Raw genomic sequence first — 25,442 nt, 5'->3', positions numbered from 1 at the left:
TCGGCTGCAAACCGTCCCAGTGCATGCTGAAGGTCCTGGTTAGAAGGGGCCAACACGACAACGTCATCCGCAAAGAGCAGAGACGAAACCGTGTGGTCCCCAAACCTGACACCCTCCGGCCCCTGGCTGCGCCTAGAAATTCTGTCCATAAAAATTATTAACAGAACCGGCGACAAAGGGCAGCCTTGCCGGAGTCCAACATGCACCGGGAACAAGTCTGACTTACTGCCGGCAATGCGGACCAAACTCCTGCTTCGGTCATACAGGGACCGGACAGCCCTTAGCAAAGGACCCCGGACCCCATATTCCCTCAGCACCCTCCACAGGATGCCGCGAGGGACACAGTCGAATGCCTTCTCCAAATCCACAAAACACATGTGGACTGGTTGGGCAAACTCCCATGAACCCTCCAGCACCCTGTAGAGGGTATAGAGCTGGTCCAGTGTTCCACGACCGGGACGAAAACCACACTGTTCCTCCTGAATCCGAGGTTCTACTATCGGCCGTATTCTCCTCTCCAGTACCCTGGCATAGACTTTCCCGGGGAGGCTGAGAAGTGTGATCCCCCCCCCTCGCACCGGTAATCGTTCCATCCCTAATTATTACTATTTAAAAAGACAATTTTTTTATTTTTTTCCAATATATTTAAATGTAATTTATTCCTGAGATTGCAAAGCTGAATGTTCAGCATCATTACTCCAGTCTTCAGTGTCACATGATCCTTCAGAAATCATTATAATATGATGATTTGCGGTCCAAGAAACATTTCTAATTAATATTAATATTTTAGTGTAAAAAGTTTTTTTCTTTCTGGATTCTTTGATGAATAGAAAGTTCAAAAGAACAGCATTTATTTGAAATAGAAATCTTTCTAACAGTTTGGATCAATTCCTTGCTGGAAGTATTAATTTCTTTAAAAAATGCGTACATTGAAACATTTGACCATGCAGTAGAATAGACGTATATAACAGATATACACTTTTGTAACCCGAGATAAAAAAATATATCAAGGTATTATACTTTCATTATATTGTCTTGGTCGATATAATACATGTGCAGCCTTTCTAATTTCTCTTTTCAAGATCTGTTTTTGTCCTGTGTGCTTTTTCTCCACTAACTACTTGGCTCATGGTTGAGAATCTCTTTGCTAACCTTGAAAGAGATAAAGCCTCTTTGATACCTGCCTGAAAGCAACATATGCACATTCAGAAATGTGCGACCGACAACTGGAGGAACCTTTTTCACACTGAAAGCTGGATGTGCCGGTCCCTGTCAATTAAATAAAGTGGAGGATTTTCTAAACAGATGTTAGGGTTTGCACACAAAAGCCCCCAATGCGTGTGGGCCTAACACATTTTAATTTAGCATCTTTTATGTCATATGAATAATGAAAACAATTAAGCAAATTGCAGAAGGCTGGATGGTTTCCCTTTGGGGAATGTGTGGCACGTCTCTTGAAAGCACATGCTCACCGTCTCTGTGCTTTTTACATTTAGCTACTTTGTTCTTTTGCTCCATTTGTGCTCTAAACATGTGCCTGCGAACAGGCGATTTGCCACTAAAAAGTTACATTGGTGTATTTATAGCTTAAAACCCCTGCCCCCATCTAGGTCTATAGCATGAATCATTGATGTTCCTGTTTCTCTGCTTTGCTGTTGCTTTCAGCTGGGTCACGTTGGTAGGTGTATGAGTATTGGTCTGGATGTGTGTTTTGAGTGCCACTCTCTGTGCATTTTTCACTCTGAACTGGGAAAGAAACTAGAAAAGGAAAAGGTGTTGCATATTCTTTGGGAATCTGTCAATGGAAGATTTGATGTCTGTGAGCTGTTGGATGTTACAATCCCTCATTCGTGTGTTGTGTGGAATTCGATTCCCACCAGTCTGTCTACTATCACTCCCCATCTGATGACACAGGTCCTTTTTTTCCACCACTTTTTGTTGTTTCTTTTCTCTTCGGAAGCATTTAACCATTTCATCAGCTGTCACACTTTTTCTCAGAAATCCAAAAGTTGAAGACGCAACAGTAAAGAAATAGTATCTTATAGTAATGCACCAAATGCACGATGATGATGAACGCGTTATCGGAGAACCGAGAATGAATCATCACTTTTTCAATCAATGATTTTGTCCCTGCAAAGCAATTTCTATTCAGTTGCCAAAATTTTGGTGCATCACTTATATATTGACAATAATTAGTCATCACAGGTTTTTTGTTACATTGTACACATTCACCTCATGCAGGAACAAACATGCAATTCAATGTACTGTCCAATTTGCTAGCGAATCGCTCACTCAGTTCTTTTGAATTACTCTGTAAAATTAGTTTTGAAATACTAAACCATAATAATGAGCATTTAAAATATAAATTAAGCGCTCAAGCTCACACATAAAGCTTGCTGCAGCGACAGCAGCAATCTTCAGGACGCATACCAAATAAATAACCTATAATATAAATAACAGCCTTATCTAAAAAAAAATAAAATAAAAAAAACTACATTAAAAGGGTTAGTTCACCCAAAAATGAAAATTCTGTCATTAATTACTTACCCTCATGTCGTTCGACACCCGTCAGACCTCCGTTCATCTTCGAAACATAAATTAAGATATTTTAGTTGAAATCTGATGGCTCTGAAAGGCCTCCATTGGCACAATGCACCGTTCACTCTCAAGACCCTTAAAAGGTACTAAAGACGTCGTTACAAAGTCCATCTCACTACAGTGGTTCTACAATAACTTTATGAATCAACGAGAATAGTTTTTGTGCGCAAAAAAAACCTAAATAACGACTTACATAGTGATGACCGATTTCAAAACAATGCATCATGAAGCTTCGAAGCGTTATGAATCAGCGAGTCGAATCATGATTCGGGTCGTGTGTCAAACCGCCAAACTGCTGAAATCACGTGACTTTGGCAATTGAAACCGCTGAATCGACTCACTGATTCATAACGCTTCGAAGCTTCATGATGCATTGTTTTGAAATCGGTCATCACAATATAAGTTAGGTTAAGGGTTTTTTTTAAGTTAAGGGTTTTTTTGTGCACAAAAACTATTCTTGTCGCTTCATAAAGTTATTGGAGAACCACTGTAGTGAGATGGACTTTGTAACGACGTCTTTAGTACCTTTTAAGGGTCTTGAGAGTGAACCGTGCATTGTGCCAATGGAGGCCTTTCTGAGCCATCAGATTTACACTAAAATATCTTCATTTGTGTCTGAAGATGAACGGAGGTCTGATGGGTGTCGAACGACATGAGGGTAAGTAATTAATGACAGAATTTTCATTTTTGGGTGAACTAACCCTTTAATGAATTTTTTTTTAAATATAGGACATAAAACATTAAAACATTTATATCATAGTATAACATAGTATCTGATTGACATCCCAGCGTACAGAAGGTGGCAGTATTGTACCTTAACACTGGTTGCCACCGGTCATAAAACACAAGACGTCAGAAAGTTAGCTCGACAGTGTGACAGATTTTTGGATTCTGCGAAAATGATTCGTTAATCACCCCGGTCTGCAGGACTTGCTGATCAACATTGAACGCCAAAGGGAGCAAAATTCAGATAAAAACTTAGTGATTATCGAATTTTTACTTCAGATATCTTCAAATATCTTTAGATATTTCCAATTTAATAATTGTTTAATCGACACATCATCCTCAATAAACCCGTCTCTGGCGTGTTGCCTCCGATCTTTCGAATATTCCGATCTAATATGACCTCTGACCTGTAAAGTTGCCAGAATAATAATCATACGCTGTTTGTTAATTGGCCAGAGGAGAACTGGCCCCCCGACTGAGCCTGGTTTCTCCCAAGGTTTGTTTTTCTCCATTACGCCACCTGATGGAGTTTTGGCTCCTTGCCACTGTCGCCTTTGGCTTGGCTTGCTCAGTTGGGGACACTACATTTTCAACTAAATATCCAAATAAATCTAATTAGTAAACTAAATTAACCATATAAACTAAATTACTGCTCTAATTACTGATCTAAAGCCCACATTGTCACTATGATAATTGAAATGAGCTAGATGACATCACCCTTTTTTTTTCCTCCGGAACGGCCGAATAAAATTCTGTTGCATTATTTTCCTGTTTAAAGGCCCTTTCACACCGGACGCGTAAAGAAAAAACTAAGCGGAAAAACGAATATTTCGTTTGCGAATAGTTCACGTCAAAACCATTCACATCAGCCGCAACGTGAGTTTGCGACGTTCGTGGCGTTTCAGAGCTCCAACATTCCAAAACATTTGTGACGACAGCTGAGAAAACACAGACATTTCATCATTCAGTGAAGACCAGCTTTTCATTTTTTTAAAAGACCGAAAAGAAGGTATTGGGTGCACCCAGTCTTAAAGAACAGAGAGTCTGAAGGGGAGTCTGCTAATCTTGTACAGGAGCTAAAACGGTATCATGGCCGGTTCTGCACTTACTGTCAAATGTACGTGGGACAATTTGTGGAGCTCGAGAGAGACTGTAGCACCGCATCTGACGAGATAAACATACACTTCAGGAACCAATCGATCCGGAGAAGCTGGGTTTCCAGTTGAGTCACAATAATAATAATAATAATAATAATAATACATTTTATTTGTACTGCACTTTACATTTGGAACAAATCTCAAAGTGCTACAGTTAAGATCATTTAGGAAGGATAAAATACTAATAGATTGAATGGTTAAAAGTCATAAATTCTCCTAAAATGAAATGTTTTTAGTCCTTTTTTAAAAGTCTCAGTAGTTTGAGGTGCCCTCAGATGGTCGGGGAGGGCATTCCAAATCCGAGGAGCGGCAGAACAGAAAGCCCGATCACCCATAGTGCTGAGCTTTGTCTTGGGGAGAAGGAGGCGGTTTGAGTTTGTTGATCGAGTTGTAGTTGAAGGTGTGAGTAGTTCTTTCAGATAAGGGGGGGCATTTCCATAGATGCACTGGTGGGTTAGAAGGGAGACCTTATATTCAATCCTGGCGGTAACAGGAAGCCAGTGAAGTGAATGGAGAATGGGTGTGATGTGATCGTATTTTCGAACTCTCATCAGGATCCTAGCAGCACTATTCTGAACATACTGCAGTCTCTGCAAGCTTTTGTTAGGGATCCCGGTGAGAAGTGCGTTACAGTAATCCAGTCTGGAGGAGACAAAGGCGTGGACCAGTTTTTCAGCATCTGCTAAGGATAGCTATGGACGGAGTTTTGCAATGTTTCTGAGATGGTAGAAAGAGGTTTTTGATATGGGCTTCAAAGCTGAGTTGTGGATCAAATCTTACACCAAGATTGGTGACAGTTGTGGAGAGGGGAACGTCATGACCAGAGAGTGTTATACCAGTTATGGAGGAAGACTGGGTTTGATGTGGAGTGCCAACAAGAATTGCCTCAGTTTTAGAGCTGTTTAACTGGAGGAAGTTGTGCTTCATCCACATCCTTATCTCCTCCAGACAGGCGGTGAGTGTTGAAGATGGAGATGATGTTGTTGAAATGGAGTTGTGTGTTTCTGATTTCATGTACAGTTGTGTGTCATCAGCATAGCAGTGAAATGAGACTCCATAGCGGCTAATGACATGGCCGAGGGGGATGATGTAAATGATGAAGAGAATGGGGCCAAGGACTGACCCCTGAGGAACCCCGCAGGTAACTGTGTGTTGCCGGGACCTTGCACTTCCAAGTGAAATGTACTCTGTTCTGCTAGTGAGGTACGATTTAAACCAGTTAAGAGCAGTGCCAGTGAGTCCAGTGGTTTGATGCAACCGGTTAAGGAGTATACCATGATCCACTGTATCGAATGCAGCAGACAGATCGAGGAGAATGAGGAGGGATGGTGAACCTGCATCAGCTGTCATCCGTAGGTCATTTGTGACTCTAACCAGGGCCGTTTCCGTACTGTGTGCAGAGCGGAAGCCAGACTGAAATTTTTCGAAAAGATTGTTGTATTTGAGATGATCCTGGAGGTGGGAAGCTACAACTTTTTCCAGTACTTTGGAGAGGAATGGGAGATTGGAAATGGGCCTATAATTCAATTATAAACAATGTACATTTACATTTACATTTATACATTTGGCAGACGCTTTTATCCAAAGCGACTTACAGTGCACTTGTTACAGGGACAATCCCCCTGGAGCAACATGGAGTAAAGTGCCTTGCTCAAGGACACACTGGTGGTGACTGCTGGGATCGAACCAGCAACCTTCTGTGTGTCAGTTCCATGGTTTAACCCACTGGACAACCATCTCACACGTAAACAATGTAAACATTTCAGTGCCACAGTCATACTGACGGAAACACATTCACTTTACATAGTCGCAGACACAATTAGGTTTAGAAAAAAATCTTTTAACTCAAAAGGTTTGATATCGTTGTCTGTAGCCTACAGTGGGCAAACACAGCTGCATCTGTGGCCTACAGCTGTAAACACAACTACAGCTGTAATCTCATGAGAAATGCGATGCCTGGCAAAGGTTAATGTTGATTGAATAGCTAGTGACATCAACTGGACATTTCGTCACCTTTTGTTTCCTTGTATGTGATTGGTTTAAGCCTTTTCTGTTAAAAAACGACATCAAACAAAAAAATATATAATTTTTTCACCGCAGCACATTCACGTCCAGTGTGGAAGCACTCATTACACAAACAGCTGATCAAAAAATAAAACAATCGCGCAAAATATTTGCGCGTCAAAATCGCGACCTTAACACTGTGAAGCTGCTTTGAAACAATCTGCATTGTAAAAAGCGTTATTTAAATAAAGTTGACTTGACTTGATTTTTTCTTCTTTTTTACCCAAAATAGGGCATAATGTAACACTAATCTCTCACAATGTATTGTTTCATTCATACTCGACACCGGAGGGCGCCTTTGCGCAGAAAGTCCACAAGTGAGACTCAAATGAGTATTATTACATTACTGGAAATCCCTAATATGGACATCCAGCTGTAGCTGAATAAAATGCAGATAGAGACGTTTTGACTGATTAAACATGAAGAGAGTGAAAACACCATTGCAACAGTATATGGTTTATCTGTGTTCAAGCCATCTTGGGTATTTTCATAAGGCTAATGTATACTTATATAATGCAATGTTAATCGCCTTTATCACTGTATAGAATATAATTTCTGCCTCGTTCTGTGATAAGAAGCCACATCAGTTCACAGAAGGAAGTTTAAAACAGGTTGCCATTAAGTGTAATTGTTTCTTTTGTATGCAATGGTTGCATGCAACAACAAAAAAATGCATAAATAAAAAAAAGTCTTGCCTCACACAAAATTACAGATTGTGCTGATTCCTATTGAGAAGACTGAATTTTGTCAATTTTATCATAACCGCGAGTTTCAATCAAGGGGCAACCTTCCGCAGTTTCTCTTGAAGCCAATACGGAAGTGACTTAAACTGCAGTTCATCGACTGGCCGCTAGAGACAGACTCCAGAAGGAGCAGAATCTCATTGAGCCCCATGTTAAAATGCCCAACTTTACAGCAGAAAAAAACATGTTTACAGTCTGGTACAAATTGTGGTTTTGGTCTATACGGCTATAATTTGCCCTTCATGACGACTGTGAGGAGTGTCAATTTTTTTATAACTCATTTGTTTACATTACATAAAGCCTTAAAGTCCTGCATAATTAAGGGCGTGGCCACTTTCCGCGACAGGTGGATTGCCGTTCGTCTGCTGTCTGTTAGTCATCGCGTCACCTCAGCTCCAGCCGCATCCCGCCTCTTTGCCCATTTTCTGTTATCCGTGAGTGATGCGCTGCCAAGATGGCGATGGCTGATTTGGAGGCTTCAAAACGGCTCTTGATGCCACAGACACTACGTCCATATTTTTTTACACTCTGTGGTTTTAACACACTACTAATTCAACTCAACCAGGCCACGCCTTGGGAAGGAATTATTAAAATGAGGAATATTGTGATGTGTTTGTTCCCGGAAGAAATCTCAAGACCACTGATGCTCCCTATGGAGTGACTTTGTGCTTTGTAACATTGCAGACCTTCTTCATGCTCAAACAGCAACATTACACTCGAAAGAAAGATAAAGCATAACAAATTGAGAAGTGAACCATGATGTTTGTGTGGTTATAGTGATAAGATCACAAAGTGTGACTGCTGGTACACAGCAGATGTGTTCTACATCACTGCAGCTGCCCGTTTAGAGCCAGCTGCTCACACACACACACACACACACACACACCTGTACTGCTCCTAATCACATTCACACACCTGCATGGCTAAACTTTAACTCGCTCTCAGTAGGCACAACATTTAGCCTAATGCTGTACTGCAGAGAGCCTTTTTAATCATCGGGCTCAGGGTTGTTCAGTGTTTTCTTTGTTTGGGAAACATTCTTCAGCCTCCCCAAGCCCCATTTCATCTCCTTCAGATTGCTTAAAAGTGCTGTGGATGTTGTTTTCTTTGGAATAATTGGCAGCTTTCAGGAGTCTTGGCTTGGTTGTAGGCTGAGGCATCATTATGTGTTTGACACCTTCTCCCTGTGCATTAGATATAGGATGTGAAATCTCGCAAAGCTGAGGTGGACCTGTAGTCCTGTAATGCAGTCTGTAGGGTATTTTGTTTACTGGCCTTCTCTGTTTTTCATTCTTAGGCCCTGTTTCGATCTGGTATTAAGATGTGTTTTGGTCGATCGGATCACAAGTAGACGAGGGAGACACATTCCCGTTTCTTTTGTCCACTTTCAACCACTTCTATCATTTTTTTTCCAAGAGGAGGGTCTATGGGCGGGTAAATGTACCGGCTTTATCAGATCTTTTGATCTAATGGATGAAATAAGATCATGCAATTTACACATGAATGCACCTGGAGACGACCGAAAAACACAGAGAGCAGCAGCTTTAGTTTCTGCTCTGATAGTCGCAAGACCAGGCGAACGCCTGTTAGAAATCAGGAGTGGTGAGAGAACATTGCGCTTGGTGCGTTTTTCTTCAAACCAAACTTGGGTCTCCAGCCGACAAGGTTTAAATCCCATCTGGCTAGTGCTCATCCCATAATGTTTACTCATTAGGTCAGTAGGTGGAGAGTAGGTGTCTTTTGTGGCCGTTTGAACACATTCAACCACATGAAGGTTTGCACTACAAAAGCAATCTGGTCGTCCACTTGTGATCCAATCGACCAAAGCGCATGTTAAAACCAGGTGTAAATGGCCTTGATCAACAAAGCTAAATTGGTGTGACTGTAAAGAATGAATAAGAAAAATGAGAGTATTCCAGTACTTATATACACAGTCCTCACCTGCCACTGGTCAGAGAATTTAGAACATTTATCAGCCATAATTTTGATTTTACAGGCCATGAAACTGTTTTTTGCATTATTATTGTTAAAATGACACATTTAAAATATGCTAATGATATATAATGACACAATTATGATATGCTAATGATATATAGTGACACATTTGTTTTGATGGCTTTAAATGAGGAATATTCCTTAAACGTGTAGTCACATAGTGTTAAATAATATAAGATAAAAACATAAGGATTTTAAATTATCGACATATATTAAAATAATAACCGCCATAATAGAATAAATTATAAAATCAGGCATCTTATCAACTTCAATATTGCTAACATTTTTATATTGGTACATCCCTAATAAGTACAATAATAAAAATTTTTTTTGCCAAGTATCGGATTATTTAAAAAAAAAACATAATTCAGCAAGGAAACTTATCAAACATGACTATATCGCTGTAACACTTGTTAGAGAAAAAATCTATTACAAATAAATGCAGCTCTTGAACTTTCTATTCATGTCCATAATTTCTACAAAGATATTAAGGAACATTTCAACATTGATGATAATAAGAAATGTGTTTTGAGCGCCAAATCAGCATATTAGAATGATTTCTGAAGGATCATGTGACACTGAAGACTGGAGAAATTCAACTTTGCCATCACAGGAATAAGCTACGATTTAAAATACTGTATATATAATAAATAATATAAGTAAACACACGCACACACACACATATATATATATATATATATATATATCAAACCAAAAATTATTCAGACACCAGATATATATTTTTACTAGTGGGTGCAGGACATAGTTAATTTATGTAACTGAGGATCGCAAAATAAAGTAAGCTGTGACACAATATACCCAAAAATTCTTCATACAGTGACTACCAGTAAAACTGACAAACATTTGGGACCAAAATGATTCAGACACTTTGAGCTGACTGTGTTTTTCTTTCATTGCTAATGTGATCTTTTACACCACAGACTGAACAAAATGAAGCTTTCCTTGGTCATTGGTTGACCTTAATTGGTATTATCTTATTTAAATTGGTATTAAATCATTTAAAACAGCTGCTTGGTTGATTGTAATCCATTACATAACTTTGCATCAAAGTTATCTGACATTATCAAGATGAATTTGTTCTGACCGTTTAACTCTGAGTTCTTGCCGTATTTTATTACCATTTTCTAAACTATAGGGAATAAACGGTGATATGAGAAAATTAGCGCTGCAACAACTAGTCGATGATAATCGATAATGAAAATCATCGACAACGATTCTCATTATTCATTCGTCGGGTCTGTCCTCTGTGCACGGTAATCTTCCACCAGTCACGCCAAATCACAGCCCTGAATAACTCATTTCTATGGACAAAATGCATCTAGAAATAGTGGAGGAAACCGAGTGAGCTGATGCAGGAAAGGCACATGATCCAAGCGCCCAAAACATGAGAATTCTTTATTTTAAGCGAATGCATTCAAGCGAATGCATTAGTGTTTAACATCAAACAGACAGAACACAGTCGAGAGGGAGACAATTAATATTCAGCGCAAAAACATTCATTTAGCTGAAATATCTGCTTTAGGCGCTAAATTTAGTTTTAAAAGTCAACATGTAATTCAAGTATTTTATGAGTTAGTAGTAACTGTAAAGGGAGAACAGCGTGTTATTGAATATAAATGTAAGACATTTCTCATAGCCCATTTACTGGGAAAAGAAATGGTTACTGTGTGTGTGTTCCTGCAGAACATTCCTCTAATCTGCTAACACTAAACACAAGTTTTTGTTTATTTGTTTGTTTGTTTTTTAATCATGTTAATTAGAGGTCGACTGATAGTGGATTTTACAGATACCGATAACTAGGTTGGACCGCACTTGCTGATAACCGATTAATCGACCGATAGTTTTTAAAATGGATACTGGATTAAAAAAACATAAGTAAAACAGTGCCGAACTTTATAACAAAAAAATATAAAAACAGTACTGATCCATGAAACTGTGCTAAATTAAAAATGTATAAATATGAATATTAAAATGAGAAGTTCTAACAGAACAAATTCTTCAGAAAAAACTGTTAACATTAAAATATTACAGGTCAAATGTATTTCTTTACCTATAACCTAGAAACATGCATGTACATTTCATAGGTAACACTATACAAGATCCCAATGCAACATGAATGTATTAGCTTACATGAACTATATTAATACATGTATTAATATGAGCAATACAATTGTACCTTGATCATTCATGTTAGTTCATAGTGCATTAACCAAGGTTAACAGATACAAATTCAAACTCAGTTTAATGTTGAAATGAACATACTAACAATGAACAATACTTCCACAGCATTTATTAACCTTAGTCAATGTTACAAATGGAATATTATTGTAGTGTTACCATTTCATACAACTCTAAACAGTCTGCTTTTTTAGAAAGAGATTATCTAATAAAAAAACAAATGCGTTTCTGCTTTGTATATATTTTTGTCGGCAGCATGACGATACAGTTTGCTTTCTCACATCACTAATTTATATATGCAACATTTGGGTCGGACTTGCGTGTTATCATATTGCTTAACTGCTTGAGGTACTGCTAATGTTAGCGTCATCTCAGCCTCGTCGACAAACATACACACTGCTGTTCTTTACCTCTTAAAGCAGCATCTTGTCAAGAAATTTATTACTTTATATTTATTTTGCAATAAGTACTGTAGTGTTCTGTATTCATACCGTTTCGCTGTCGTGTTTTAAACGCGCATCTGATGTGTCAGCGCCACGTGCAGCCTCACGTGTGAATGTAAACACAAGGTGATGGTTTTTTTTACCGCCTCTAGAGGCCGCTCTCGTGCTATATACTGCCAGCAGACCCTTCTCAGAGCTTTTGTACTGTGTAATAACAGCGCTTCCGTCTCAGCCGCTCCAGCAACGGACGCAACTCGGAAAAACTATCGAAAACTGTATAAAACTATATAAAAACTGTGGATCTCTGCCGATAACCGATTGTTCCACCAATCAGCTATCGGTGCCGATTAATCGGCAAAACCGATGAATCGGTTGACCTCTAATGTTAATGAAGGGATTTAAACTCCTTTTGCTTAGTAACTTTTGCACATAATGTACAGCACAAAAATACCCTTACGAAAATATCCAAGGTTATATTATAGTAAAACCATGTGTTTTTGGCGTGTTGATTACATGTCTATAACCACACACATACCATAGTGAAACTAGGGATTTGAAGCAAAACCATGGTTCATTCGTAGTTACCATTGAATAACTACAATAACCATTTTTATTTATTATTATTATTTTTGTTTGTAAAACCATGGTTAATTTATGTAATGGTAGATATATATTCACTATGTATGTTTTCATAGCACTCAGCTGACATGTTTGAAGGACGGCATGGGCAGGATGTGGAATAGTGTGTATTATCAATAGAAAATGTTTGGCTTTTATCCGGTTAATCGGCCAAATAATCGATTATCAAAAGAATCATTAGTTGCAGCCCTAGAGAAAATGTTGAAGGTGTCTGAATAAATTTTGGTTTGACTGTATATTTGAAATTGTTAATATTTTAAAATCATCTTACCAACCCAAAAACGTTTGAACGGTAGTGTATATCAATTAAAGAACATTTAAAGTCAACATTATTTGAAATTAAAGATGGTAAAATCAACCGAAATAGTGTTCACAGTCTGGTTTGTTGGCAGCAAAAGAGAAAGAAGTCACATGATGGAGGGCTGGAAATAACAGCTGCTATTTTGGACCAATACAAAAAAAGCAGCTGAACGATGACATGCTTTGTTTAATTATTTATCTGGCTCATAAAAAATGTAATCTGACTCCATTAACGTTGTTGTCAATATATCAAATCTCATTGAAATCTCACAGAAAATGATTGCTCATAGCAAAAACCATAGTATTTAGCCTGAAGATTCAGATCACATGATTGTGTAAAACGTTGACTTCTATGGAAGAGGACAACTTAAACAAGAGGCTTCAGGGATTATCCTTCAACACTTGAATTCAATTATTTATTAAACAACACAATGAAAAATAAAATGCCTCATTATGCCAGTGTAAGAGGATGCGTGGTGCTCCTGGGGTCCACAAAGGTCATAAAAAATCGCCCGTATCAGTCATGCATGATGCAAAGAGTTCTGACACATGCCTCACTAGTGCCTTTTGCCATCATTGATGTCAAACCTGGTGCAATGCGTTAAAACACCATTTATATTTCTAAATACGAACACCAATGAGATGCTCATGATGTGAGAGACGGAGACAGCCTCTCCTTAATGCATATTCACAAACATCTCTACCGAAGTCATTATTTCAGTTCGGAATATGAGCTGTAAAACGACACCAAACATGATAAAGAGATATACTAAAAGAATACTAAGTGTTGATAGGAAACGTGAGATACGCATCTGGAATGTGCACACAAATGCTTTCCCAGACATGGCAAGGTGATGGGGATGATGAACAGTCTTCAGAATGTATATTAAAGAGTCTTTTAGGAAAATGAGAAGCAGCGTCCCACGTTGAAATGCATGAGGATGCTGTGGAGAGTTGCCCTTTACTGCTACAATAGTGTGAACTCTATCTGACAAAGTGTTTCTCATTTCCATGGCATGCATTGTTCACGTCTTTCATTGCTCTCGCTTATTCTGCAGGCTCCTGCAGCAGCAAAATGAAGACATCCGTCGCCGGCTGTCCCAGACCACTCATAAGATGGAAGCCATGGAGACGGAGTTCGAAACCAGTCGACATTACATGCAGGCAGAGTTGGGTCGCACCAGAGACGACCTGGAGAAAATGAGAGACAAGTTCAGAAGGTCAGTCTTGTCAGTCCCCCCCCCCCCCCCCTAAAAAAACCCCCAATGCTAATCAAATAAAGGAATGAAGCATTAACTATTTATTTACTGTTTTAAAATGTAATTAAATGAAAATGTTACCGTTTGAACCTCTTGTTCTTGCTGAAGCTCAAAAGTATAAGTACTACTGCAGCACAGGTTTACTGTTAGTAAAACATTCTGCTGTATGAAGTAATATATTTGTGTCACAATTACAAGTTAAAACACACTTATTTCGATGAGTTATCCTGAAGACCTTTGAGCTACTTTGTGTATCAGGTAGGTCTGCAGCTATCGATTATTTTAGTAATCGAGTATTCTACCAATTATTTCATCAATTAATCGAGTATTCGGACAAGAAGTACTTTTTCTTTATTAAAGAGCAATACTAAATATACAAGAGAAAATAAGTCAGGTATCTTAAAATGTACAACTATTTTGTTTCCTTTTTTAGAATTTTTTGTTGTTTTATTGCTGAAATTGCAGGCATTAATATTTGGGCTGGGCACCGAACGTCGATACTTTTATGGTATCGAACGAAAAACTCAGATACTATGAGTATCGAAAAATTATTTATCTTTCGGTGCCAAATTTCGGTTCCAAAAGCCAAGCGGCTTTTATACACTTATAAAAGTGGATGCCGAGTCAGCAAAGTGCAACATATGCGATAAGTATTGCAACCAAAGGCGCAAAAGGAAAACTTTCTGTGGGACGTAAGTTCACAAACAGCGCGAGTGAATCACCGCGTGCGCGCGCTCACTCTCTTCCTTTCAAAATGCTCAAATGGCTTCACATCAGCGCATCGCATGTGCACTAAAATCAAGCTGCACAGTTGACACAGGATTTGCCACTTGCATAATCGAGGCAGTGTCGCGTCGTCACTAAAGTTTATCATTGCATTTAGTTTTAAGTCTTGCCAGTGTTCAACCGCTCAGCACACACACACACAGGCCATCTCACAAAAAGCTTGCGAGTACAAATTGTGCAGAACTGGTCAAATACACACAAATGTATGTACTAAATTACCGTCTTGGCGAGTATGCACGTAAACCCCGTCATGACTCGCGAGTGAACGTTTGTGCAACTGTAACCATATCCGTGTTCGCTCTTAAAGTGACAGCTGTTGAATAAACTGCTGCTGTCTCTGAGTTTCTCTTTGTCTTGTGTTGTTTGATGAACCTTTATGACACTCACTGCTCTTGAATGACTAACTTTTGCAACCTTACGTGTAAGGATCAATATAATTTATTCAGGGAAGATCAATATTAATTTACAATTGATTCCTTATTAAATGTCTTTAGTATTTCTCACCTCAATACTAATGTTAGACCTGAAAATTTGTCTTTAAAAACAAATATTTTGGTGAGATAATTATATACATTTATATGACAAGTCACCTAAGGGGGGGATTCCCCCATTGTCAGAAATAAAATTCAGGCCCTGAATGAATGTCTGTAAAATTCCCTATAAATAATTCTACATGATAATAAGAAGGCTTCAAATAGATTGGTATCGGTGATCGTATCGGCAGATACTGCTTCCTGTGATCGACGATCGGTGATCGGCTCCAAAAATCCTGATCGGAGCAACCTTACAAAAAGCACAACCAGTTTTATTAATAATGTTACCCTGAGTGAGAAGTGTTACCAGAATTTGTTTTAATTAAGGTGAAAAATAAAAGTTTTGTGTTTAATGTATTTTTTGTTGATGTTGAAATGGATTTTAAAACATATGGTATCGAAAAAAGTATCGTTAGGAACCGGTATCGAAACTGAGGTATCGAAATTGGCACCGGATCGAAAGATTTTGAACAATACACAGCCCTAATTAATATCTGTGAAAACTAAACCAATTTAGTGCATTCAATTGCCATATTATATTCAAAATACAAATATATAAATAAAATCAATTTCAAATTACTTTAGAAAGGTAAACATAGTACAACCTAAAACTAATCCTACAACCTGTAAATCAAAATAATAGTAACTACGATGTACTAACATTTTAATTAATCATTTGATACAATGTACTTATTGTGTACATACATGCTTTTACATTGTACTTACATTTAAAAAAATACCTGCATGTAACTACATCTGTAATTAATTTCTGTTGTTACATTTGTAATTACACAGCTGACACTTCCCTTACACCTAACCCTACCCTTAAACGTACCCATCCTAGGGCTGTGCAATTAATCGAATTTCGATTTCGATTTCGATTTTGCCTCCCAACGATCACCAAAATAGTACAATCGAGAAAAAACGATTATTTTGCCTTGCGTTCTGAATGAAACGCGCACGCCCACATCCGCCCCTCCCGAACCCACAAATCTCTCTGAGGTCGTGAGTCTCGTGACTCGTGTGCATATCATCCGCTGGAATTTAAAAACTCGGCGCGAGTAAAGATGGCAAGGAGGGCAGTTACAGCAGCGTTTGGTGAGCAAAAAAGGCAAAACCAACTCCGTTGTCTGGGAACAGTTTGGCTTCGAGGAATCAGACGACGAGCAGAAACATGCTAAGATTTGCTACATGGTAGTGGCTGCAACGCAAGGGAACACCACGAATTTGTTTAACCACTTGAAAATTAAACAGAGTGACCTATGACAATCTAATAAAGAAACAAAAACTGACGAGAGCAGGGGAGCCGTGTAAACGTCCTTTTTTTCCTTCATATTTTTCAAATAATTCTCTCTTTGTAAACTTTGTTCAATGCATGCGTGATTGCGAGTGCTGCCATATTTTCGAATATGACCAGTCGTTTTCACCGTCATCACCCGGGTTTAGTGCTTTAGGGTTTAGGTTTAGAATGAGAAGCCGCGCGCGCTGTGAGGAAATGTGTCTCTGTGCCCTCATCCGAGAGCGCGCACACGTCTCTCAGCGCGCAAATATTGAGTTCTCTTTCAAGTCTTGCTCTTAAACGGACAAACTCACACAAAACGTATGTCAACATGTCCATCTTGATGAGTATCTTAGCAGACATAGTCTGTATATGCCTTAAGTGAACTTTATACAGTCGATAAAGAAGACGCGAGGTCTTAAAGGGGCAGTAGCCTTTACTGCTGTCTGTTTAATGTCAAACAACAAAAGACAAGGACATCACTCACCGCTCTTGATTGAATAGCTTTTGTAAGTTTAATAGGATTAATCTTTAATTTATGCACTCAAATATGCAATGTTATTTTACATTTGATACATTTCTGTACCTGAAAACTAATGTTTGACGTACATGAAAAGCATAGCCGAACCATATTGTTGATCTTATTTATTTGTGGTTATCATTTTTACGTGAATACTTTTATACTTTGATTCGAATATATGTTATATTATTTATTTTAATAGTTCAAAAAGTACAACAAATGTTACAATTTCAATTGAATTGTTGAAAGGTGTATTTTTAATAAATACAACACATTCCCAAAGTCATGTGAAATAATCGTGTTACATAATCGTGATTTCAATATTGACTAAAATAATCGTGATTATGATTTTTTCCATAATCGAGCAGCCCTAACCCATCCCACCACACCTGTCCATAACCCAACCCGTATCCCACCTCAATATCAGCATAAGAGTTTTGCAATACAATTTGAACACAGTAAGTACATTGTACTTATTTTTTGATGTAAGTACATAGTACTTAAGGCCACCTAATATAAAGTGGTGCCATAATAATAATGATATAATAATGTTGTGCAACTGAACTTTCAAGTTTCAGCTTCAGCTCAGGCATGACAGAAGCCTTTACTGTCTTCTTGGAAGGCTTTGTGGCTTTTGTAAGAAGCAAAAAATATTGGAAGGGAAGGAAACTTGGAACCAGAATAAGAGTAGAGATGGGCATACTAGAGATGCACGGATCAGCTCTAACGTCACCCAATCTGCTGCACAGGATTTTCTCTGATTTAGACCTACACCCGATCGTCACATTACAATTATTCAAATTCTCAGTGTTAAGTGCGATGCTATCGTAACATATTAACTACACTGAAGTAGGTTGCTTTAAAAATCTTCCTTGGCGAAATTACATTTCAGGGTAACTTCAGTGATTTAGCATTAAGCTTTGTATCAGTAGAGACCCGGTAGTATATTCGATTTATGGTACTTTTCCCCCTCGTGTCCCCCTGAGACGAGAGAATTATGCATTTTATTTCTGAAAAAAATGCTCCGATGACGTAAATACCGTAATTTTGCATCATCGAAGGATTTTTGGCCAGAGCCTAGAGACTACAGCCACTAGATGGAGCTGTTCCGCATGTTTTCAACCTGCCCACAGGGGTGGGAGCGGTATGGAGCAAAGTGAGAGTTTCAACTTTTCAATGAATTTCTATGAAAGTTTAGCTTCCACATGCGATCTGATAACGCGCCCGACTGCACACGCGCCGAGAATGACAGCCACGCTTACCTCAGCTCTGCTCAGCTCTTCTCTCGTGATGAATGAAATCTGACACTGCTGCGTCTGTGCCGTGCCTTTCGTTCGGCTCACTCACACGTTATTGAAAAGACACGTTCAGTTTTTAATTGTAGTGTCTGTTCTCTAACTGAACGAAATTATTTTATTACTATGAATATCAAAACGAGGGTGGGGCGGTGCCGCGGTGGGCAAGTCATAACCAACAGCCGTGACTTTGGGAGTGGCCTCGTTGGGCAGCGAAGCAAGTTCATTCTGGGAGTTGTCTTTTCTCAGTCTAGAAGGCTCCAAATTCAAAAATAATTTCATATTTCTACTACATAAATGACACAGTTTAAATTCACATTCATCTTCCCAGCGCTGAAGTGCCTAAACCTAATAACCTAAACCAGGGTTGACAACCTATAGCTACAGTACACAGAGGAGTAACTGCTGGAGCGTGAGGAAACACGAGATGTTTTTGTATTTAATTCAGATAAAGTAGCCTACATCGCACATACAGATCTACATTTTGAGCTAATCATTCATCATAGTAACACAGCTTGTTTTATTAAGTTAGGAGCTATAAATATGATTAAAGTGTGAGATTTAAATTATGCAATCAATGAAGGCACGCAGCTCTGAATGCATAAGCGCTGCGAATCACGCGCACACAACAGTTACAGCTCGTTCTGCTATTTGGTGCGCTTAGCTTTGAGAACATTTTAATGATTTATTTCGGTGATATCAAGTATATAAAGTCCCATTAAACATTTCACTTACATATCACAATGACGGGGATTCATGTGCAAACTCCATTCATGCTGTTCATGTGTTTCGAGTTGCTCGTATCTCTTCAGCTGACGTGCAAGCTTAAATGCTCAGCGTCGCATCCTGAAGCTCAACACACAGCTGTCTACATTTAAGAATAGCGAGACTAAATTATATCACCAGTGCTGATGCTGCTCTCTCTTGCATTGCAGTGATTTGCGTGATTTACGTGACATCTGCGTTATACTGTAATTCCGGGATTGCCTCTGCATCACAGAAAACATTCGGCCTTAAATTATAAACGTACCTTTATCCGCACAGAGGGATGGTGTTCCCGAACATGTTCTATGTGTTTCCTCCTTTGCATCAACATTTTGCATCTGATCTTGAGATGAGCTGAAACCGAAAGTTAAAGAATGACCCACATTCATTGCCGTGAAAGGAGAGTTCCGCAACACATTAATGATTTATCGCTCATCCACTCGCAATTTTTAGAATGTTACTTTTTATTACTTACCCACCTGACCCGCGGATATAACCGCAATCCGCACAGTATGCGTGAGTCCCTTCAGAAAAAATGTTTTTCTGCAACATGACCGTGTGTAGAATATAATATAAATGGACTACACGAAGCTTCAAGGCAACTGATTTTGCCTCAATGATTTTTTGAATTCGAGTTTCAGCCCTAGTATCAGGCGATAGTTTTCTCAAAGAAATGGTGAAATGCCGGTGAAGTGGAGATGAAGTTCATGTTCATGTCCTTGTAGTGAGACGGCAGAATGTCACGGCAGTTTGAATATGTGCAGTAGAACTTTTGCGGTTTAATATTCACAGTCACTAGTCCATATCGCAATTCGATTACGTGTACAGCCCTACTTTTGATTTATTCATCCAAAATTTGCCAAATTCCATGACATTCCGAGTTATACTGTCCACAATTCCGCCCGTGTTTTCGGCATCATGAAAATCACAGGGCCCTAACATTTTTATTTTCTCTGACAACAGTCTTCCATTATGAATCGTGTTCAGGAAAAAGGTGGATAAAATATCTTTCTTACTGAAGTTGCAGGCGTAGATGAGGGAGGGAGATGAGACGAGACATGCAATGGACTGCAATCCATTTTTAATGATTATGATCAAAGCAGGCAAATTAATGAGCTCTTTGTAGTTGTATGAAGCTGGCAGGCAGCACTTTAATCCCACTGACCGACGGCTGTGTAGAGTTACAGGACCCATGCTGCAGGCCTCACTACAAAGCACAGCAGGATTGGCAATGCAAAGCATGCTGGTCAGGCGGACACGGTCCGTGGGAAGACAAGGGGACTGCAAACTTGCCTAGATGTTAACCATGTATGGAACATCTGAAGGACCTCCTTTCTCATCAGTGTTTAATCATTATTTTGTCGTGTGGAATTTTAAAGGGCAGGACAGTTCCCGTCTCACTTAATGCAAATCATAAAAAAAATATTAGTATGGTTCAATTCCACACAATGATTCCATTAATAATTCTTTCAGGACTCTTTCTCACATTTTAGACAGCTCACAACTCTTAAAACATGAATATTATTAACAGAAGCAAACAGCATGGAAATCATTTGGTTCCAAAATGTTCTAAAAAACGGCTGTCAATTCAACTACTCAAATCTTGATTATTCAATCTGGATCCAATAGGCCACAGTGGTGTAATTGTGAATTCAGTTTTTTTTATTATTTTTATTTTTTTTTATATAATTTAAGTGGTCAGTCAGGTTTTTCTAATCACCATTTTTAGAATGTGGTTTGAATTATTGCTACAATGTTAATTAAATTGGCTCAACGAATGTTGCGGTGTTGTACCATTAAAAAAGACATTGTGCCTGAGAGCGTAAGCTTCAGGAAATAAATAAATAAATGTTTAGCAGGCAATCAAGCAACTCTATTGTCTGACGAATGCCTTGAGTTTTTGCCGGTAATTACGGACTGCATTTGAGACCCCTAAGTGACTGTAATGCGTTACTTTCATTACAGGTAAAGGAGGAGAACAGTGGAGTGGCAAACCTGTGCCTGATTTTAATGAGCGCGAGCTCGCTCTGAGGCTATTTGTGTGAGGATTTAGCCCTGCATTTCTGTGTAACTAAATTGTTGCCTCTGACATGCAGACTGGCTGATTTTTGTGTGAACAAAGGCGAAATATTGTACAGACCACTGTATAGATTTTGAAGAAAGATTATGAAGACAAACTTGTTTCCTTTGCAACAGTGTGCGCTAATTATAGACAATAAAAGACGGAGAAATTTTTTTTTTGTTGCTCAAACGTGCTGCGTAACACGAGAAGGAACCTCATTGGTTCTTGAGGAAGCTCAAATGTGCTGCGTAACACGAGAATGAACCTCATTGGTTCTTGAGGAAGCTCAAATGTGCTGCGTAACACGAAAATGAACCTCATTGGTTCTTGAGAAAGCTCAAACGTGCTGCGTTACGCGAGAATGAACCTCACTGGTTCTTGAGGAAGCTCAAACGTGCTGCGTAACACGAGAATGAACCTCATTGGTTCTTGAGGAAGCTCAAATGTGCTGCGTAACACGAAAATTAACCTCATTGGTTCTCGAGGAAGCTCAAATGTGCTGCGTTACACGAGAATGAACCTCATTGGTTCTTGAGGAATCTCAAACGTGCTGCGTAACACGAGAATGAACCTCATTGGTTCTTGAGGAATCTCAAACGTGCTGCGTAACACGAGAATGAACCTCATTGGTTCTTGAGGAAGCTCACGTACTGCGTAACACGAGAATGAACCTCATTGGTTCTTGAGGAAGCTCAAACGTGCTGCGTAACACAAAAATGAACCTCATTGGTTCTTGAGAAAGCTCAAACGTGCTGCGTAACACGAAAATGAACCTCATTGGTTCTTGAGGAAGCTCACGTACTGCGTAACACGAGTACAAACCTCATTGGTTCTTGAGGAAGCTCAAACGTGCTGCGTAACACGAAAATGAACCTCATTGGTTCTTGAGGAAACTCAAACGTGCTGCATAACACGAGAATGAACCTCATTGGTTCTTGAGGAAGCTCAAACGTGCTGCGTAACACAAAAATGAACCTCATTGGTTCTTGAGAAAGCTCAAACGTGCTGCGTAACACGAAAATGAACCTCATTGGTTCTTGAGGAAGCTCAAACGTGCTGCATAAAACGAAAATGAACCTCATTGGTTCTTGAGGAAGCTCAAACGTGCTGCATAAAACGAAAATGAACCTCATTGGTTCTTGAGGAAGCTCAAACGTGCTGCATAAAACGAAAATGAACCTCATTGGTTCTTGAGGAAGCTCAAACGTGCTGCGTAACACGAGAATGAACCTCATTGGTTCTTGAGGAAGCTCAAACGTGCTGCGTAACACAAAAATGAACCTCATTGGTTCTTGAGGAAGCTCAAACGTGCTGCGTAACACGAGAATGAACCTCATTGGTTCTTGAGGAAGTTCAATCGTACTGTGTTACACGAGAATGAACCTCATCGGTTCTTGAGAAAGCTCAAACGTGCTGCGTAACACGAGAATGAACCTCATTGGTTCTTGCTGAAGCTCAAACGTGCTGCGTAACACGAGAATGAACCTCATTGGTTCTTGCTGAAGCTCAAACGTGCTGCGTAACACGAGAACAAACCTCATTGGTTCTTGCTGAAGCTCAAACGTGCTGCGTAACACGAAAATTAACCTCATTGGTTCTTGCAGAAGCTCAAACGTGCTGCGTAACACGAGAATTAACCTCATTGGTTCTTGCGGAAGCTCAAACGTGCTGCGTAACACGAGAATGAACCTCATTGGTTCTTGCTGAAGCTCAAACGTGCTGCGTAACACGAGAACAAACTCCTGTTTGCACATTATACTCCGATTTGCAATTATACCTATTGCATGCACATCATACTTCTCTATATATAAATATATATATATATATTATGTTAACCACTTATTTTTAAGTCTACAGTTTATCTCACTTATCATATCCACTTACTTTATATTTTATATTTTTATTTTATTTTTTTATTTTTATCTTATTTCCTATTTTTATCTTACTTGATTTATTTATAACTCTACTTATGTTAATACTTTTATTCTAATCTTATTCTATTTCTATTTTAATTTCCCTTGTGTTCTTGTAACTGTTATTTGCACTGTCCATGGAGCGGACCTGTTTACATTTCACTGCCAGTTGTATATTGTGTATATAACTGTGTATGTGACAAATAAAACTCTTGAATCTTGAATCTTGAATCTTGAGAACAAACCTCATTGGTTCTTGCTGAAGCTCAATCGTACTGCGTAACACGAAAATTAACCTCATTGGTTCTTGCAGAAGCTCAAACGTGCTGCGTAACACGAGAATGAACCTCATTGGTTCTTGCGGAAGCTCAAACGTGCTGCGTAACACGAGAATGAACCTCATTGGTTCTTGCTGAAGCTCAAACGTGCCGCGTAACACGATAATTAACCTCATTGGTTCTTGAGGAAGCTCAAACGTGCTGCGTAACACGAGAACAAACCTCATTGGTTCTTGCTGAAGCTCAAACGTGCTGCGTAACGCGAGAACAAACCTCATTGGTTCTTGCTGAAGCTCAAACGTGCTGCGTAACACAAGAATGAACCTCATTGGTTCTTGCTGAAGCTCAATCGTACTGCGTAACACGAGAATGAACCTCATTGGTTCTTGCTGAAGCTCAAACGTGCTGCGTAACACAAGAATGAACCTCATTGGTTCTTGAGGAATCTCAAACGTGCTGCGTAACACGAGAATGATCCTCATTGGCTCTCACACGTCAAGCGAACATGCTTGAGCCTTCATTTACCACAACTGATGTGTGCATTGATGAATATATATGTGAGTAAAAGCCTAAATTCAGTCTGTTCATCATTTAAAGTGATCAAGCCTCTTCAGAACATTTTGACTAAACCGCTCAATTCATATGGAAAAGTTATGGTTAATTATGTCAATGTCCATCTTGGTGAGTATTCACGTAAACACAGTTATGTCTTAAGTGAACATAAACAATTGAGAAAGAAAACACATGAGCTGGAGTTTTGAGTGAGATTTACCTGCTTTATCCATTTTGTTCCTCTGTCACATTTGATGGTTTCGTGCCAGTTTAGGTAGCACACCTGCCACCAGTGAACTTCAGAACAGCAGCGTATCAAGTACTGAAAGCAAAATCATGACATCATGCCTTTTTAAATAAAATATATACCGATATACACAGCCCTAGTCGCAGTAAATGTCACTTCGCACCTTGTTCGGACACAGTGCTATAATTCAGTTTAAGATACACAGATCCTGATTATTTAATCTCAAATCGGCCGATATGCCCCTGATGGTCTGAGTGCAGCGCTTTGTGATTTGAGTCGGTGTATAATTTGGCTGCAATCATGCCACTTTATCTCCAATCAGGATGCATCTCCGGTTTATATGCTTTCAGACAGCAGAGAGATTAAATTACCCAGCATTCCTTCCATCAAAAAAGTGTGGTGCTCACATTTGCTGCTCCATTTCCCCACCTGCCATATCCGAACCCTGCATGCCAGCTCTCCGCAGATAATGGTCTAATTGGATTGTAATTGGTTAGTGATTCTGCAGCGTGGGCGTTTGAATGCGATCTCTGATCTAACGCTGTAACATTGTCACATGCGCTGGGGCGATTTGCACCAGGTGCTGGGGGCTCTGGGAACCCTTGGATGAGAGGTATTGTTAGATGTTTGTTTGTTTACTCGGGTACCCATTCATTTTGTGTGTTTTTACCGCATTTATTTAGCTTCCCCTCCTCCGGGGTTCAGAGCGGTCATCAAGCAGCAGTAATTATTGCGCACATTTTGCATTCCATCAGCACCGGCCGTCTGCAGCTAGAGTTTATGACTGCGCTCAGTGCAAATCACCACAGCTTGCTAAAATGAATTGATTAAATTCTAATTGTTATGAAGTGAGACAGTGAAAGTCCCTAATGATCTGCCAGGCTGTGAAGCTGTATTGATCCATAAGAGGAAAAGACTGACTGAGATGGAGGTTTCCACTGTAAACTTGGAGAAAATGTGGCATGCAGGCCAGATGGCCTTTGTAAGCATTAATTTTGTGCTTGAATTGATGTTTCCTTCAAAAAGCTTTATGAACAGAAGCTTGTGTGCTAAAGTGTTGATTGAAATAAAGATATAAAATCAAAAGGT

The 25,442-nt window shown here is 39.2% G+C and overlaps 1 protein-coding gene across 5 annotated transcripts in view; it reads left to right on the top strand.

Annotated features, from left to right (window-relative positions):
- Window positions 1-25,442, top strand: part of LOC307142227 (tight junction-associated protein 1-like) — a 191,637-nt gene that overhangs the window by 117,206 nt on the left and 48,989 nt on the right. For all 5 annotated transcript variants that reach the window (XM_079842902.1, XM_079842904.1, XM_079842900.1 and 2 more), the window contains one exon: window positions 13,923-14,084. In XM_079842902.1, the coding sequence (XP_079699028.1) occupies window positions 13,923-14,084 (162 nt within the window). The remainder of the gene's footprint in view (window positions 1-13,922; window positions 14,085-25,442) is intronic.

Source organism: Gobio gobio, assembly GCF_949357685.1.
Source record: "Gobio gobio genome assembly, chromosome: 18".
In the NCBI taxonomy this organism is placed as follows: domain Eukaryota; kingdom Metazoa; phylum Chordata; class Actinopteri; order Cypriniformes; family Gobionidae; genus Gobio; species Gobio gobio.
This window is presented reverse-complemented; position numbering and strand designations above follow the sequence as displayed.